The 18,260-nt window shown below is 52.7% G+C and overlaps 1 protein-coding gene across 2 annotated transcripts; it reads left to right on the forward strand.

Annotated features, from left to right (window-relative positions):
• Positions 1–7,367: 7,367 nt before the first annotated feature.
• BMP4 (bone morphogenetic protein 4) lies at positions 7,368–11,252 on the forward strand. 2 transcript variants are annotated; one of them, XM_066998614.1, is made up of 3 exons: positions 7,368–7,551; positions 8,815–9,191; positions 10,184–11,252. In XM_066998614.1, exons 2-3 carry the CDS (start codon positions 8,822–8,824, stop codon positions 11,023–11,025), a joined length of 1,212 nt encoding a protein of 403 aa, XP_066854715.1. In that variant the 5' UTR covers positions 7,368–7,551; positions 8,815–8,821; the 3' UTR covers positions 11,026–11,252. The 2 variants fall into 2 exon arrangements, with proteins under 2 accessions (XP_066854715.1, XP_066854714.1); XM_066998613.1 differs by lacking the exon at positions 7,368–7,551 and adding an exon at positions 8,316–8,449.
• Positions 11,253–18,260: the final 7,008 nt, after the last annotated feature.

An 18,260-nucleotide genomic window follows, 5' to 3' on the forward strand; every position in this document is an offset into this window, starting at 1 on the left:
TCCATACAGAGATGTGTAAATGCATAAAGCTTAGCAGCAAGAGTCTTTGGAGAAGGAAGAGCCTCTACTTAATTCAGAAACGAAAGGTGCGGGAGGATTTTCAGACAGAAGGAAAAGGCTTTGACCTGTGAGCTGCTGACCAGCTGCACCTGCTGCTCGGCATCATGGATCTTCACCTATCATCTGATCCTGCTCAGTAATGCGAGCCAGATCACCATGTGTGCCCTCTGCCATGGGAGACATGGAGCTGCTCACCCTGCGGAGACAAAGTCCTTTGGGACTTCTGTAGCTGGGAAGAGTCAGAAATTAACAAACGCAGCATTTACATGTGTCCAGCAACAGAATAGAAACCAAAGCCCTGCTTTTATTTATTTATTTTTGTTAAAAAATGGGCTAGTTTTGCCCATTGCCTGTGGTGGTTTGTTTTGTTATGTTTTGTTTTGTTATGTTTTGTTTTGTTTTGTTTGCAGACTGGACTTGGAGTTTTGCTATTTTGGGTGAGTTTTTGACCAGCAGGGCAGGGTGATCCTGTGTGGAAAGGGAATGGATGATGCTACTAAAGTAAATTCTTTATATCCTAAAAAAGGTTGAGAGTGGATGGGGAGCTACCTCTGAAAGAGCAGAGCTGTGCTCCTGCAGGCACAGACAGACCAGTTAGGTCTCCAATTTTCTGGTGACTGTGGTGTTGCCTCCAGGTGTAGCCATTCTCAACACTGTAAATACATTCAGACACCTGCTTTGAGTAGGCCTACCTATCAGAAAACACAATGGAAGTGATCTAGTTGTGCCGTCCCTTTCATGGTTCCTCCTCCGTGGTGGTCTCCTCTTGGGCTCTTGGTAGCTTCCAGGGGAGCCTCTGATGCTGTGCACCTGCCCGCTGCGCCATTCTGGATCGTCTTTGCAGAGCCGCGCTGCCTGTTGTGACACCTTGGCGCCTTTGGCTTCGGTCCCGTTTTCTAGAATTGCGCTTGGCCTTGCCTTGGCCCTCTGCCCAGACTGAATTTGCCTTCTTGGTTTTCACTTCTTTCCCATATCGCTTTTCTCTCCTGTTCTGTCTTCCTGCTTATCCTCAGGGGTCTGACGTTGCAAACCCTTCTGCCCAAGTGGGTGAGCACCCCGTGGACCCAAGGTCCCGTCATACACAAGAGAGAGTGAAGCATGGGATGTCCTCAGATGTGCTGCCTTTCTGCAGTTTCTCTTCTTCCTTCTTCAAATGAATTTAGGTAATTCTCCTAAAAGTCTCTCTTCTCCCTTTTTTTTATGACCCAGTTCTTCAGTTTTATTTCTCCATACTGTGTTTGGTCACTGGTATTTTAAAAATAAAATCAGTAGAACCTGCAAATGGCCTTTAACAGAAAGCCTAGTTTGCCTGTGGGATTAGGCACGCACGGTACACACGTACAGCGCTGGTTTGCCCACATCGTTTGGATAAGGTATCAGAGAGCACAGACTGTCTTTGCATTGAAGCCGGCAGGTCAAGAAATTGGCCTCTCTTCAGTTCAGGGGCTGTGTGGCTGCCAGCCAGTAATCTAAAGCCCTGATGGCTATTTCTGGAAAATGCTGGAAACCCACCTCTGACTACAATGTGTTTAATTCCTGGTTTCCAGGCATGTTCACTTTTGCTTCTTTCTTATGGGGAAGATTTTGCTTCTGTCTCCCAGCAATGTTTCCCTTCTGCTCTTCTTCTCAAGCCAGAGCGATGCAAGGGAGAATCAGCCCAGGGCTTTCTACTCCTGTTGAGATGTGAGGATGTCCCTCCATGATGTTGCACTAGATGTATGGGGCAGTGTATGCCCTCACAGCAACACCACTTTTATTTCATGTGCTGTAAAATGAAAGATCATACAACATCGCTGGGTCTCGTTGCTCTCCCAATATGGTCCCAGGAGCTGGAGTCCAACCAAAATAGATTGAAAGCCTTCTCTTTGCTGGGCTGGAGTTTGATGACCTGTTTAGAACTGATGTTTGGTTTTGCTTTATTTCTGAGAATGGTTCAAAGTGCTCTTGTTCTTCCAGAAGGGAGACTCTGACATGCCTTTAATTCTAATGTTCTCCTTTCCTCATTTTTTTTTAATTACTCTTTGCTGTTAAGCATATGCTTAGCCACTTGGCTGAAGTAGCTTCCTGGTGGCTCAGACAGTGTCATAGGAACACAAAGCTGAACCTAGACCTTCTGAAGTCCAAATCAACTTCTTCATCATAAGGCCAGCCTTCCTCTAGGCATCCCAGTACTTGCAGCACTGCTCCAAACCTTTGAACTTCCCGGGGAGCTAAAGGCCTGCTTTAGGCTGCTGAGTCAGAGTCTGTGTATGATGGAAGCAGTGAAGGGGAAAGCGGATAATTGCCCATGGAGGAAAACACCAAAAATGAAATTATGTTTCGCTGCTGTTGACACAAGCTGTGCTCCTTTTCAGGTGCTTTTGGGCAACAGTTGCTTAGGAAGAGGGTATGGTGGGCTTTGGTGCTACTTACAAGTGTCTTTTGTTGCCCCAGAGCAGAGCAGAGCAGGTAACAGTAAGTAAGAATGTCTCTACCTTGAAAATAAACCCAGAGAACACCTCACTCCTTGGCTCACTTTATCAATAATAAAACAGCCTTGCCACACTGGAGTGATGTCCTGCTAAAAGGTTCGTCAGGAAGGACCGTGGGTTCTTCTAGCTCCTTCCTTCTACTATACAGGGCATTACCCCTTTCACAGGGAGTAAACCTGTAGGATATTTGTAGTGAACTGGGTTGCCCTGACAAAGGTGCTGCGCTGACATGGATTGTTTTGTACTAGGATAAGCCACTGAGGTCCTTGGTCAAGATCCTGCTGCACTGGGTATGTTTTAGCCAAGTGTGATGGATACGTGTGTGTCCCTGCATCTGTGTGTGCACCTTTATATACACAAATATGGTTATAAAAGCACACAGGGCACTTTGTTGGAACTAGGACAGCAACTTGACCTACCAAGCCCATACAACCTGCAGCCTTGTATAAAGGTTTGTGGGGAAGCAGCCCTTCCCTCTGCAGTGATCTCTTTCTCATCACCTATCTGGGGGAAGCTCGTGCTTATACATTTGCTGTGTAAGGTTGTTTGGTGAGTACTTTCCAAGAATGATCCTTGGCCTGTTGAGTGCTTGTGAGCGTGCGCTTGGTCACCAGGCATCTGGTACAAAGGAGCCCCAACAGTTTCTTATTGCTGGAGATGGAAGCCACAAGTCATGTCTCCCACCTGGGATCAGATGGGAATCCCTAACAGGATTCCTCCTCTGTTTCCAGGGGAGGATGCTCGCATTAATGAATATGAAATTCGGAGATGTGCTGACACTTCTGAGCACTCGTGATAGTGGTTACCCCTAAACTCCTTTGCTATTGCTGAAAATCAAACAGAGCAGATGTGAACACGCTCAGAACAAACTCACTTAGCAAATTCCAGCATGTTCTCTTACAACTATTTTTGCAGCAGTTGTCCTGCTCTGCTTATTTATGCCTCACGCTAGTGTTTGGAATCATTAAAGCTTCCGATGATAGCAGATCTCGAGATACAATTAAAGGACAAAGACAGATGTCAGCACCCCGGAGGTGCCATGTGGTTGTGCGGTGTGGTAGATTTGGCAGTGTTGCTAGACAGCGAGGAAGAGCAAAGCATTTGAAATATCAGAGTCACAGCTGAAGTCAGACAAAGCCACATATCGGTGCTGGAGACACACTGAAGTGGTGTGTACGCTGAGGGAGCTGCCAGCACTTGTGGTGTTCTCCAAAAGTATTCATGACTCAACAGAGCTGCAAAGAACCTGCTTATCTTAGATATCCATATGGCCTTATGGTGTTCGTTAGGAGGGCGACGGTCTTTATTAGGACCAGCTACAGTTTCTGAACAGGAAGGATGCGTTTCTCATCCTCTGGAGGTCCTTCTTGCTTCTCAGGGATGAGACTTTGATAGAGCGGGGAGCGAAAGCGTGCTAAAAGCAACATTTCTTTCCAGAACCTGCATGAGAATATGAATATTCTGCTTGTAACACTGACCAAGGAAACCAGTCAATGTATAAATGATTTTACAACAGATGGCTTAAAGAGGCGTTCGTAGCACAGATCAGGAGAATTTTAACAACAGACCATTAAAATGGCTTTAGCTTTATTTTATGAATTATATTGCTGAAGCACTTCCACAAGACTGAGGCTTCCTAGTTTTGATGCACTACACAAGCATCTCATAAGGGACAATATTTAGCTGCAGAGGCCTTACACTCTCACTGGAGCAGACGGACGATATATGTATGGAAAGCGAGACGTGAAGTTTCTGGGCTTGCTCAGTTTTGGGGATCTTCCAAAAGTGGCAGAGTGAACAAGTCAAGTGAAACCAGGAATCATTCTCCCTGCGTGGGACAGTCAACCTTCTCATGGCTTTTGCAAAACAATAAAATTAATCGTTAAAACTTGAAAATAGAAAGAAGTATACAATCCCACTGTTTCAGCTGCTGTGTATCTGATTACCAAAAACTTCCTTTATATATTTTTATACTTACATACTTTTATACTTTATATACTTATTAATATCCCCACACAGTGTTTTTATATTTATTTGTAAAAACAACAAAACTGTTTGGAATAACACAGCAGTCCTAAACGTGATTCTCTTGTTAGCTCAGGAGCAGTTCTAGGTGTGATCCTGACCTCAGGAGAGACACTTAAATGTAAAGCCGAAGGAAACTCCAGGCTGGGCCCAGTCCTGTATTTCAGGAGAGGTAAGAATTTCTTTTTTCAAGAGAAAGTAGCAAACACTGGTAGAACAGGCCAGCTCTGGAGCATTCAGAGAAATCCTAAAAATCTCGGTGTGGCTGTAAGAAATGTTCCTTTCGCCATTCAAGCAGCTGCACTTGTTTTCACCGGCTGGAGTCTGGCTCTTTAGTGAAGAGCTACTTTGGAAAATGTAATCCCTTGGAGTTGTTTGTTCGGTTCCCTTTGTTTTAATTGACAAGCTTAGGCGGTTGAAAGGAAAGGGTAGGAGGGAATTGATCTTAGCACACTTATGGGCATCTCCTCCTGTAATTCATGTCTTTAAAACGTCTCTGACATATGACTTTATTTATTTATTTATGGTTTTAGGCTTGTTTCTGCTCAAGCACAAATCTGGTGAGACAAGTTTTTTTCCCAAGGCAGGTTGTTTGCAAACTTTGGAGCCCAAAAGGTGCAGCTGCTCTAAAAATAACACAGGATACAAGAACTGGTTTGGGAAGGTTTCACTCTGCCCAAGTCCAGAGGCATCTCCTGAAATGCTGCCATTAGGGGAGAAGTTTGCCTTGTAAACAGAGCCGGCCTAATTTCTAGAGGTGCTGAACGTCGACCTGCAGTGCCCGCTGGTGAGTCTTGAGCACAAGAAACCTGGAAATGGGGCAATTTTTAGTGGCTGGGATTTTATCAGGAACGCGTCTGGGCAAATCCATGATGACTGCGTTGAAAGAAGAGAACGCTAATTGCCCCTCAGCTAGAGACCACCGCAAGCAGAGCTGGGCACCTGGGCTCCAGGAGACCTGCCAGCTCCTGGGCTTCTTGCTGCCACCGACAAAACAAGACTTCACTCGCAGTTGCGGGCTGTACGTGCATGAATCACCTCCTTGTCTGGCCATTCTTTGCAGGGTGACATCCCCAGTGACCTGGTGCCCAGCTTCCAGAGGAGGCCAGCAGCCTTGCTGTCCAGGTGCAGAAGCCCCTGGAAGGTTTTTCGCGGAGATCAACGAGGGAGAAACCTGGCTGCAGAGCCCTGAGCACGGCTGGGACTGATCACAGGCAAGAACCTCAGCAGTGCCCCCTCGCCCACGCTAGATGTGATGCTGGGTGAGGTGTGCCTTGCACAGAGCATAGACGTAACCTTCTCTATTTTTGATTTGCTGGATCTTTAAAACACACAAGGTTGTATCTACCGCTGAATTAAGCAGTGTTTGCTTTTCAAACCTTCCACATTTGTATTTTTAGCTCCATTTTGGCATTGACTTTTTTGGTTGGAATATATAACACACTCAGTTATTTAGCGTGCCTGGACCGAATTCAGCCTATGTGTAACTCCACGGGCTTGAGCAGAAGCTACGTTCAAGGTAAATTACTCTCTATGGGGCTAAGGAAATACAGCTTCTGTAGAAATGCATTTCAGCTCCTTCAGTAAATGCTACACTATTTCCATCCATGGTTATTCCGTTGTGGTTTGGGTTATGTATTTACATTTTACGGAATAAATACTACAGCTTTCCCCATGACTAACACTTCTTAGTAACCAATAAGCTACTCAAATACGCTATTGCCTCCTACAAGAGCCTAAACCACATCGCTCTCCGCTGGCTTTCTGTCCCCAGCTGGCCACCTCCTTGCACAGAGGCATGGTTAACCAGCATTACATAAGTAACTTTTTGGATCTCGCTTTAACGGGATGGCTTCCTAGAGGAGGCACTGGATGCTGTGGGACTGAATTCCTCAGCGACAAACGTTTCCAACGCAGCCGCTGTCTGATCCTACCAAAATCTGAGTGAGGTCTTCAGGCGAGGAGAGTAACATCTTGCTGCTGCTCCCACAAAGAGGCAGCGAGTTGCTTTTCCATATCCAGAGGTCTGTTTTAAGAGCAGTGTCGTACAGGCCCTTGCGTAAACTTTGCTTTTAGACTGGAATATTTTCAATGAAAATGTTATTCGACTTTAAAAAGTTGCACAGCAGCTACTCCAAAAATTGTTTTCCCTTGTTAAGAATAACACACAGTGTGATACATTTGAAATGGTGATAGCAATATTTCACAAATTTTGATGGATTCATAGTCCGAATACCTTGCTAACAGATGTTTCTTTTAAACTCGGAGTGGTATAGGAATAACTCAGAGATATTACAGCGTCAGCACTGCCTTTTATCTGCGTGTGTCCTCTCAGTGACATCCCTGGGCTTTTGTAATGCACGGGTCAGGTCTGAGCTAAAAAAAAAAAAGTGAAATATTAAAGGAAGCCCTATCTGCTGGCTGTGTGAGCTTCGGGGCAGTGCCTCAGGGCTGTGAGGAAGCTGACGCGCGCTGCCCCGCTCTCGCTCTGTGCTTGGGCACGGCGGCCTGGTGGTTTGTGGGACTCTGCTGCTTTCCACTCATCATTTCTCAGCTGGCTCTTGGTTGTGGTTCATCTACGAACTGCGGAGTCCCCATGGCCAACCCTCTGACCGTATCTTTTGGTCTTACGATTTTACTGACCATTCCCTCTGTGGGTGATACCTTGTCCAACCCAGAGGGACACCTCAGCAAGGCGAAGTGACGGTATTTTAACACCCGGGCAGAGCTCTCCCTTCTCTATCACAGGGTTGTTTCACTCTGCCTCTTGTCAGTTCGTGGCATCCTGTCCTCTCCCAGGAGCTGCCTCCTCCGTGCCTTGCTCACAGCGTGCCCAGTTGATGTGTGACAGACCCGTGTGCCCCCAGACCCCATCAGGGAACAACCTTGAGCCCCGGGACGCCTGGCTTACACTCTTAACCCAAAATCTGGCGCTGCGAAGCAATCTTTGGCAATGCCGGAGTTGAGCTGTGCGGCAGGAGCATCCTTCCTCCAGGTGAGCCTGTTGGTAGCCCTCCGTGGCCACGTGCAGCCCGTGCTGGCTTGTGAAGGTGCCTGCCTCGCGTCCTTGTGGGGTCAGGGAACCTGGCCTGGTGGGAAGTGTGCAGGCAGCCTCATTCTGGCTGCCCGGGGAGGGGGGGAATGGGGAAGAGAAGGGAGAGAAAATCCAGAGGGCAGGTGGGGACCGAAGGCAGGGATAATCTGTGGGCCTGCCGGTGGGCTGCAGCCCCTCGTGTCCCCAGGGGAGCCTCGCTGTGCCCAGAGGGTGCAAGAAGGGGGGGGGGGGGACACGGGGCTCTCCCTCCATCCTCTTCTCCAAGCAGCTCCGAGCTCCCCTCCCCTGAAGGCAGAGCCACTTCCAGAGCTCCTGTTCCCAAACCCGAGCTCCTGTTCCCAAACCCGAGCCCCCCTCCCCGCACCCGAGCCCCCCTTCCCAAACCAGCCCCCGGGGGGCTCCCTCCATGCCGCCCCCGGGCGGGGACCCCCGGTGCCAGGCGGGGTCTGCGGGCACCTGAGCGGGGCCGGGGCCGGGGCTCCCCCCTCACCCCGTGGCGGTGCCCCCCCCCCCACCCCCGGGCCGCCCCCTCAGCCCCAGCCCGGAGCCTGGCGGCGGGGCGGGCCGGGGCCGTCCCCCGCGGGGGCGGGCCGGGGGCGGCGGGCAGGGCCGGGCCGGGCCGGGCCGTGCCGGGCCGGGCCAGAGGGGGGGTGTGCGAGGCTCCACGTGACTGCGGGGCCGGGAGAAAACCGGGGCCGGCGGCGGCGGCGGCCGCACTGCGCCCGGGCGGCGATCGCGGGAGGCGCTCGGCAGCCGCTGCCCCGGGGCTTTCGGCGCGCTGGGGCCGGGCTGGCTCTCCAGAATCATGGACTGTGCTGATATGCCTTGCTTGCTGTCAGTGAGTACAGCCCTCTTCTTCCTCGCGCTGGCTTTTTTTTTTTAATTTTTATTTTTTTTTTTAGTTAATTTTAAACTTTTTCTTCGTTCCTTCCCCACCGCAGCGTCCGGCGGCGGGACTCGAACCCGCGGCCCCGCGCCCCTTCCCCGCCGGGCGCCGCAGCCCCGGGCCGGCCCCGCGATGCGCCCCGGAGCCCCCAGCCCCTGCCCGCCGGGGGCTTCTTCCCTTTTACCGTGGCTTTTTTTTTTTTTATTTTCTTCTTTAAGTTTTCTTCGGAAGAGGAGGAGGTGGAGGGGGGGGGGGGGGGTGCTCGCTTTTCATCCTGACTTTCCTTGTTGTTTGTTGTTGCGTGTTTTACACCCCAGAGACACCATGATTCCTGGTAACCGAATGCTGATGGTCATCCTACTATGCCAAGTCCTGCTAGGAGGTACCAACCATGCTAGCCTGATACCCGAGACCGGCAGGAAGAAAGTCGCAGAGCTTCAGGGACAAGCCGGATCCGGACGCCGCTCTGCCCAAAGCCATGAACTCTTGCGGGGTTTCGAAACAACTCTGCTGCAGATGTTTGGGCTGCGAAGGCGGCCTCAGCCCAGCAAGTCAGCCGTCATTCCTAGTTACATGCTGGATCTCTACCGGCTCCAGTCCGGGGAAGAGGAGGAAAGCCTCCAGGAAATTAGCCTGCAGTACCCCGAGCGATCGACCAGCCGGGCAAACACCGTGAGGAGTTTCCACCATGAAGGTCAGTGATGGGAGGAGGTAAATTCCCAGCCCTGGTAGCGATCGGGGTTTACATGTGTTTGGAAGCTCACGAACGCGTTTAGAAGCAGGACGTGCCCGGCTCTAAACTTACGGGAGGAAAAACACCCCCCCGAGCCTGCCGTGCGTGTGGCTGACAGGCACGCTGCCCTGTATTTTTTTTCCAGCATCCTGTGCTTAACCCGAGTTTGGCTATATTTTGAGGTGCCCTTGCCTCCGCTGACAACAGCGAGTTTCCTTCGGTCCCTCCGCCTCGGGGTCGCTCCCCGGGCTCGCGTGGATTTAATGGCTCTGGATCGGATGCGGGAGTAAAGCGAGGGCGGGATCTCGCCCCTGGTGTGTTTCTTTTGAACTATCAAAGCGATCGCTGCCTGGTTTTGCTCTTAAGAAAAAAAAAAAATCCAAAAAAACCCCTACTCGAATTTAATACTTACAGCTGTGTGTTTATAAGGTTTATTCAATAGGCCCTTGTAATCTGATCCAAATGTTTCCTAGCGGATGTTTCTTTTCCAAAGTAAATCTGAATTATTAATCCAGCCGCATCATTACTGCGCTGGAATTTGCTTCTCCTTCTCCCCCTGCCCCCTGCGCCCCGTAACAAGGCACCTCTGTGCTCCCTGGCACAGCACCTCTCCGAGGAGATGATTTTGGAGATGGAGTTGGGGAGGGGGGAAGCGAAAGGGGAAAAGCCTCCCTGAAAGCGAAGGGGAGAGGCGGGGAGGGCAGACCCCGTCTGGGCAGAGGCGTGCGGAGGGCGAGCGAGCGGCGCCAGGACCGCTGCGGGTCCGGCCGGGAGGGATGCGCGGGGGAGCGGAGCGGTGCCAGCGGCTGCCGGGCAGGTGAAGCACGGATGTGAGCCGTGGTTGCGCTGGGGGTCTGTGGCTGGGTGCCCTGAGGCTGACGTGCTCTTGTTTTTGTTTTTGTTTTTTTTTTGTTTTTTTTGTACCGTTTTCCCCCTGCCCTGCTCCCCTCCAGAGCACCTGGAGACCGTCCCGGGCCCCAGCGAGGCGCCCCGGATCCGCTTCGTCTTCAACCTCAGCAGCGTGCCGGAAAACGAGGTGATCTCCTCGGCGGAGCTGCGGCTGTACCGGGAGCAGGTGGAGGAGCCGAGCGCGGCGTGGGAGAGGGGCTTCCACCGGATAAACATTTACGAAGTGATGAAGCCGCTGTCGGAGCGCGCTCAGGCCATTACGCGCCTGTTGGACACGCGGCTGGTGCACCACAACGTGACGCGCTGGGAGACCTTTGATGTGAGCCCGGCCGTGATCCGGTGGACCAAGGACAAGCAGCCGAACCACGGGCTGGTGATCGAGGTGACCCACCTCCACCACGCACAGACTCATCAGGGCAAACACGTCAGGATTAGCCGATCTTTACCTCAAGGGCGCGGGGACTGGGCTCAGCTCAGGCCGCTCCTGGTCACTTTTGGGCACGACGGGCGAGGCCACGCGCTGACCCGCAGAGCCCGCCGGAGCCCCAAGCACCAGCGTTCCCGCAAGAACAAAAAAAACTGCCGCCGCCATGCCCTCTATGTGGATTTCAGCGACGTGGGCTGGAACGACTGGATCGTGGCGCCCCCGGGGTACCAGGCGTTTTACTGCCACGGGGACTGCCCCTTCCCTCTGGCCGACCACCTCAACTCCACGAACCACGCCATCGTGCAGACGCTGGTCAACTCCGTGAACTCCAGCATCCCCAAGGCCTGCTGCGTGCCCACGGAGCTGAGCGCCATCTCCATGCTCTACCTGGATGAGTATGACAAGGTGGTCCTGAAAAACTACCAGGAGATGGTGGTGGAGGGGTGCGGGTGCCGCTGACCCCCCCTTCCCCGCCGCCCTCTCCTCCCCTTCTCTCTCCCTCCCGTCCCACCCCAGAACTGCTTGCTATAGCTGGACTCTTCTCTAAACTAAACGTTCACCTTGACCTTATTTATGACTTTATGTGCAAATGTTTTTGACAATAATGATCATATATTTTGACAAAATATATTTATAACTACATATTAAAAGAAAAAAATAAAATGAGTCATTATTTTAAAGGTAAACGCATTTTGTGTCTCACCTCTCAGGGTGCTGCTGAGGCTGTGCTGGCCAGGAGTGCAGCAGGGGTTGTATCTCCTCTTTTCCTTCCCCTCTGTCCCTGCTTTCCCCCCCCCTCCCCTCCCTTTTCCCCTAAGAAGGCTTTGCAAATTTCAGTCTTTCTATTTCTCGCCGAGGTACCGTGGATCCCCCTGTGCTGGGGCTGCGCCACGTGGGAGATGAGGGTCCCCGGAGAGATTAAGAGCTGCTTCTCCCGGCCGCTGGGAATAGAGCCGACCTTGCTAACCTGGCCCAAGCGTTGGCAAAGCAACCCACCAAAAATGCATTTGAAAAGAAGGTGAAGATTTACCTGAGGGCTTTATGCTAAACCCACTGGGTTTTATACCCTTCGTCCATCTTCAGGATTCCCCAGGTTTTAAAACTATTAACATTTCCCCCCCCCACCCACCCTCCTCCCCTCCCCACTGGAGATTGGCTTCTTTGGGAAGCTTCAAAGGTTTGCACGGGTCCTTTGAAGATCAAATCGCCCCATTACAATGCCAAAAAAAAAAAAAAGATATCTGGAGCAGTTAAATACGTGTTAGCTAATAGCTACCTGTGCTGCGTCCTTTCCAAATTGCTTCCGAGCAGGAAGGTGATCAGAGCCAAACAGGTATGGTTGGAGGTAACTGGGGCCTGAAATTCCTGGCTCGAACGCTGTGGACGGACCGTGTTTGGTTTGGGGAAACGGGGAGCTGGGCCGTGTGGCACGGCGGGGTGCGCGCAGGGGGCTCCGACCCTCAGCCCTTGTGGGAGTGGGAAGGGAGGGGAGCGGGGGCAGGGTGCATGATGCATTTTTTTTTCTTTCTTTTTTTTCCTCCTTCTTTTAATGATTGAAGCTCTCCAACCCTCCAAAAGGGGCAGCTTAGCTGAAACCAATAAAAACCGGACTGGAAAGCTTGCCAAAAGACTTGGCTCCCTGAAGAGTGCAGGTGGAGAGAGGAGATGGGAGCCGCGGGGGGAGGCGAGCATGGCCCCACGGTTCTCTTGGAAACAACAACAAAAAAAAAAACCCAACACAAAAACCACCCCTCAAACTCCTCCGTGCCAGCGAGGCTTTTCCACCCCGCTGTCCCACCGGGCACCGGTGCATGGGGACAAGCCACGGTGTCCCCTGTGCCCATGGGGAGCCTCCAGGTGGCTTCATGCCTCCCTGGGCCACCAGAGCTGCGTCTGTGCAGCCTCCTGGCAGTGGGTTTCTGCTGCTGGTGGGCTGCACGGCGCCTGTGGGGCTGTGGTGGGTCAGGGAGGGGATCACCCCACAACCTGGGAGCGTGTAGGGACGGTGGTTGCTGCTGCTGTGTCTCCGGGGGGGCCCCCTCCGCCCGAGCTGACGCTCTCATTCCTGCCTTTAGAAGGGAAATGCGTGGCCCGGGGCATCGGCGACCTGCTGCCTCCCCTTTGATGCCTGCATATCAGACATAGCCATGCCAGAGAAAGAATTTCATTTTGAAGTGGCATCAGCTAAAGGCGAGGGCCTTTTCAGCTGCCTGACAGGGCAATTAGGGTGCAGCGCCTCCGCTCTGCCCCGCCGCAGGTAACCCCACGGGACCCGGAGCAACCCTGGCACCACGGCAGGCACAGCTTCAGGGGGCTGCCTCGAGGAAATCTCTCTGCTTTTCCCTACCCGGAAAAAAACAAAAGTTTGAGGCTTCTCCCAGGTTTGTCTCCCTGCCTGTTGGTGCACCCCGGGTTGCCCTGATGGTGTCCCAAACCCAGCAGCCTGTGTGCAGGTGGCTTTGGCCTTTCGATCGTTCTCGTAGCCCTGTGAGAAGTCTCTGACTGTTTTGCTGCGTTCCTGCTGCCTTATGGGTCTGTTTACTTTGGTGTTTATTTTTTTGCATTGTGTTTCAATGATGAAATCAAGGCTTCAGCCCTGTGGAGGCTGAGGCACCTGCTTTGCCGTAGGTGCTGCGAGGGGAGGCATCCGGGTGCGTATGTGGCTTTGGGAGCTTTCCATTTCCTTTGGTTTTCCTGCCCTGGCATGGGGTTGAGCGGTGGTGAGATCCTACAAGGGCTGTCCTGCCCAGAAACTGTAGGAAACTGCTGTTTGTTTTTTTTTCTTGTTTTAAATCATGACATTTCTATTTTTATATATATATTAGGAATCCAAACTGCGGGTGTAAACCAGCTGGCAGTAAGAGTGATGCATAGAACAAAATATTCCTGGGTGCGTTAAGCAGCTCACCCGGGGGGCACCTCCAAACTCCTGCGTGCAGCACAAACTGAGCACGGGGCCGAGGATTTCCCTTCCCGTGTGCCCGCGTCCCTCTGTCCCCCGCGGGTGGCAGGCTGCTGCACGGCCCCCTCTGATCCCAGAGCTATCTAGCGAAGTTAGGAATTAGATAAATTGTTTAAAACCAGGAAAACATAACAAAGTTGTCAGGGAAGGCAGAATCGGGCCCCTTCCCAGTTTCCAGCTGATAACCGGAGGCATTTCTTCCCCACCGCTTCCATTTGCGCTGGGTTTTGCTGCTGATGATCAGAGCTCTCCTCGGCAGAGGGCCGGGAGGTGGCTTTGGGGGAGCTGTGAGTTAAGCGCTGGTGCGGGGAGACCCAGGAATTCGAGGAAGCATTTCTGGCCATTGTTTTGTGCGTTTCTTGCAGCAGTTTAATCCCGTGCTCTGGTGTCAGCGTGGTGGCCAGGCCCCTCTGTTAGCAGAGAGCTGCTCGCCACGGGCGCGCCGATTCGGCTTCTGGCTGGCTTATCTGTTTCGGAAACTTACCTTGCTCGCGTGGCGAAGAGCTGGAGCGTTGGTTTAGTCTTGGAGAGCCGGTGTTTAGCTGTGTTTACAAAGCGTGACAAATAAGTCTGCTTCAGAAGTGCAACAATTCCCCTACGCCGTGGAATGCATTATTCGCAGACGTAACTCGGTTCAGAGCGGGCGAGCGCTTTGCTGTCGGAGGCTGGCACAGAAATCTCCGGCGCCCCGGTGCACGAAGGAGAGCGCGGAGGTTTGAGATAAGGCGCATCGATTTAATCCCCCCCTCTCGCTCAGCCTGTGAGCTGGGAGTGAAAGCAGAGTGGCTGAAGGTGGGTGTGCAGCTGCTTCTCCACCCCCCTGCTGTCCTCCTGGCGGCTGCGACCCAAAATCTGGCATCCCGGGAAGCACAAGCTGGGCGATAGATGCTCTGAAACTCACCGTGATGCGTCTCCGTCTTCGTGCCTACCTCCAGGAGGCTGGGACTCTTGGTGCTGAAGAAGTACTGGCTTACTGAAGTCCGTGTGGCTTATGGGTGTAGGAAATGAGCAGAGTATCTCAGCAGGGTTTGGTCACCCTTTGTCACTTGTTCGCAGTGGTTTTTTGGTGGGGACCACTGGGCATAGTGTGGTAACGCGGTCCCTGGAGCACTGGTCAGGGTGCAGGGAAGGCAGTGCTGCAAAATGGGGTCCCAGGGGCTCTGCCGTGTGCCAGGAGCTCCCCCCAGAGACCTGGGCTCACCCTGGTCTCACCCCAACCTCTCCTCTCCTGGCTTGTAGGATCCTCAGAGCCTTCTGGCAGGACATTCTTCTTCTAGGTGAAAATTTGTCCCCAAGTGAAATCTTGCAGCGTCGCTCTGGGAAAAGGCGCTGCCCCGGAGATGCCGTAGGAGGAGCGCAGCTCGGCCAGGCTTTGCTTGTGGCCACAGGGTCTGAAGTGTTGCAAATCAGTTTCTAAAAATGCAAATTGATTTGGAAGAGAAGCACCAAGGCTTGCACATTGCTGTTCTGGGATAAACTCAGAGGCTGTGCTACGGAGCCAGCAAAGGAAGACCCTTCTTGATGTGGCTGTTGTGCTCGGACACTTCCAGCAAGTTTTTTTTACCCGTTCTGAAAATGATTAGCGTGGCCCAGCTCCGGTGGCGTGGAAAACTGCTGCACCTCGGCACTGAGAGGTGCTCTGTTCTCTTCACCTTGGGGTTTCCCACATGGCAGTGGGCCTGAAGATCCGCCACTGTGCGAGGTGCTGTACGAGCATGCAGGAAGCCTCAGTCCTGGCGTGGAGTCGCAGGACCCCCACGGATACGAGGAGACGCTGCTGCCCCTCTGTAGGCGAGGGTCTCGGGAGTGATGCGGAGACTTTGGGCAGTGTCACACGTGGGGAGCCAGCAGAGCTCTCGGACCTCCTCAGTCCCTGCCTTGTGATTCAGCTGCAAAACTCTGCTCTGCTCTTGGGTCTGCCCTTCTGGAGATCCTTTGCTGAAGCTCAAGGCAATGGCAGGTTCCTGTGTCATATAATGAAAGAAGAGGCTACGGCGTCCTTGTCATTCTCTGGGCAGGCAGCGTAATGGCAGGGAGTATCAGAAACGATACAGACACTGGCTCTTTCCTCCCCTTTGGGGATCCTGTGTTCTCATTTGGAAGGGTTAAGTAGGATTTTTAATACGTTATTTCCGCCTGGCTTCTTAAAGAAGCACCTTGAGCTTGCTCTTAGTGGACAGCGGAGCATCTACCCGGACACAGGCAATGAAGGGAAAACTCGTCTGTGAGAGCTTGTACCTTGGCAGAGCCCATGGAGGGACGAGGCCGTGGGGAGCTGTGGCTCTGGTGGATCAGCCACGAGTCCTCTGCAGATGTGCAGACCCAAGGCGACCACGCAGTTCCCAGACAGAAGCTGGCTCCCAGTTTTAGCAGGTTAAAGATGGAAAACTGTCAATGCTCCTCTACGCTCATAAAAAGTCTAACTCTTTCTAGGGGACCATCTGGTGCTGCACTCCCTTTCTGAGGATGCTGTAGGAGTACACAGGAGCACAACAAGCCTCTAGTGATGTGTATCCAAAGTACCCACCAACCTCCAACTCTTTGCAGGTCCAGCATCCCGAGCCAAAATTAGGGTTTTTGTATTTAATAGGTTGGCTTGAATTTTACTTTCATAAATGAAGTATAGAATTACCTTATAAACCTTATTTTTTCTAGATCAAGCAATATCCTATGCCAGTGAGTTCCTCGGCTTACCTGAATATCCCTTTTGAACTGTTTCCTCTTTTTCGCTGTGGAAGCAAAACCTAATAATCCATCGCCATGCCCAGCAGTGTTTGTGGTTTTGGACAGTGAGCTGCTGCTTCTGACCCAGAGATCACCTCTGCCCTGTGCCTACATGTCTGCTGCCCTCGTCCTCTGCTGTGCCCTGGTCTTCAGGTCTCTGTTTTTTGGTGAAGCTGGCCCTTGCTCGTGCTTACCCTTCTCGGTGCTATTTCCAGCTCTGCCAAGTAAAGGAGGCTGGCAGGATTTGGGCGGTAGTGGTGGAGGACTGGTAACATACCATAGTGAGTTAATCAGCTTGCTGAAACTGCAAAAATACGTTTGTAACGCGTGCATCTGTGCCTACAAAAATAATACCTCACTTTACATCCTGAAGCTGGGGAATGGCCTGGCTGATGGCAGCACCATTGTGGCGTTGCAGAAGGCTTCCCACCCGCTTTCTCTGCTCCCCTGGTGCCTGTGGGCCCCCAGCAGGTTGGGCAGCTTCCCCCTGGCCAGCCTGGGGCCAGGCAGAGGATATCTACGCTCCCCTCTCCATCCAGGCTCGACGGCCGTGCATGGAGGTGATGCTGTTGGGTGGCTCTGGCTGGGGCAGGGCTTCCTGCACCGCCCTGACGTAGCCGCCTTTGCATTGCTTTTACGGCAGGGACTCAAAGCCTTTGGAGCTCCTGCGTGGTCTACCTCTGCCCTTTCTGGTCAGACAGTCCCACACTTGGTGAAGGTCTCCTGTAATGTGAATTTTTCCCCTTGCACTTGAACGGAGACCTCAGGCTGCTTGTCGCTGGAAAGCGAGGGCTCAGCTCGGTCTGGAGCCCCACGGGCAAGGAGCAAGTGCTTTGCCAAGTCACCCCCGTCCCTCACCTCTCCCTCTGGTAAGGTGACACTAGGTGTCATGGAGTGATTGCCTGAAACAAGCTGTGCTCTTTTGCATATTGGGTTATGGAGAAGACAGCAGGCATTTCCCACTGCTTTTATTGGCTTTCTCAATGTTGCCTGCGCTGTAAGGCACACCTGCTATTCAATCCTGAAATAAGTGGGAGCCTTCACGCCAGGGTTAGCTGAGGCACACCAGATGCATTTTTCCACCTTGCTTGGGGAGCCCTGGGTGCGAGGAGAGGGCTCATGAGGAGCTGCCTCCTGCTCGCTGGGCGTGGGGCACATCTCCTGTAATAGGGAATTGCACACATGGACGTGATGCTCAGCTTGGACATTGTGCTGAGCAGTTCCCTACAAGGGAAAAGGAGCAGGGATCACAGTGAAGAGTCACTCATGTATTTTTTTTTCCTTTTTTTTTTGGAGTTTATCCCTTCTAATCCCCCTGCGTGCTCAGGATGGAAGGAGGTCACGGCTGTGATGCTGTGTGCTCTTACAATGCGCTCCCGAGGCACCAAGCCCTTCTGCTCGGTGCAGGCGGATCTCCCCACTGGTCAGAGAGGTGCTGGGTCTGGGCAGGAGCTCAGCCCTTTGCTGGGGTCCCCCCCACAGCTGCTGGGACCAACACTGTCATCTGCAGCAGCTTGGAGCTCGACCTTGCTGCTGGAGCCATTGCTCTTGGTCTGATGGACCTGCGAAGCTGGGGTAAGGACGGGGTAAGGGGTGAGCAGGGATAAACAGTTCTTGGACATGGCAGAAAATAAAAACCTGGGCTCTGCGCTGCTCAGAAACCAGCTCGGATCCCCCGGGACGCAACCCGGGTCAGACAGAGTGAGGATTTTCCCCAGAGCTGCCTGAGAGACGGCCAAGGCACCGCGTGCGTTTCTGATCCCTGCGTTCATGACAAATTGTTTCAGACCTTACTGGGCTGCCGCGAGGATCAAGTGATCTCTGAGAAGAGCCGGGTTTTGTTTTTCCAGGAAAATCGGGGGCTGGAAGGGACTGTGTGTGCATGTGTGTCTGGGTAAATCCCGCGGAGAAGGAAGGGCTGCTGGCCTCTGCACAGGGACGCTTGGGGAACCGGGAGAAAATCTCTGGTTATTGGGGCAGCGGGACCCCAGCTGGACCATTTCAATGG

Source organism: Anser cygnoides, chromosome 5 (assembly GCF_040182565.1).
Source record: "Anser cygnoides isolate HZ-2024a breed goose chromosome 5, Taihu_goose_T2T_genome, whole genome shotgun sequence".
In the NCBI taxonomy this organism is placed as follows: domain Eukaryota; kingdom Metazoa; phylum Chordata; class Aves; order Anseriformes; family Anatidae; genus Anser; species Anser cygnoides.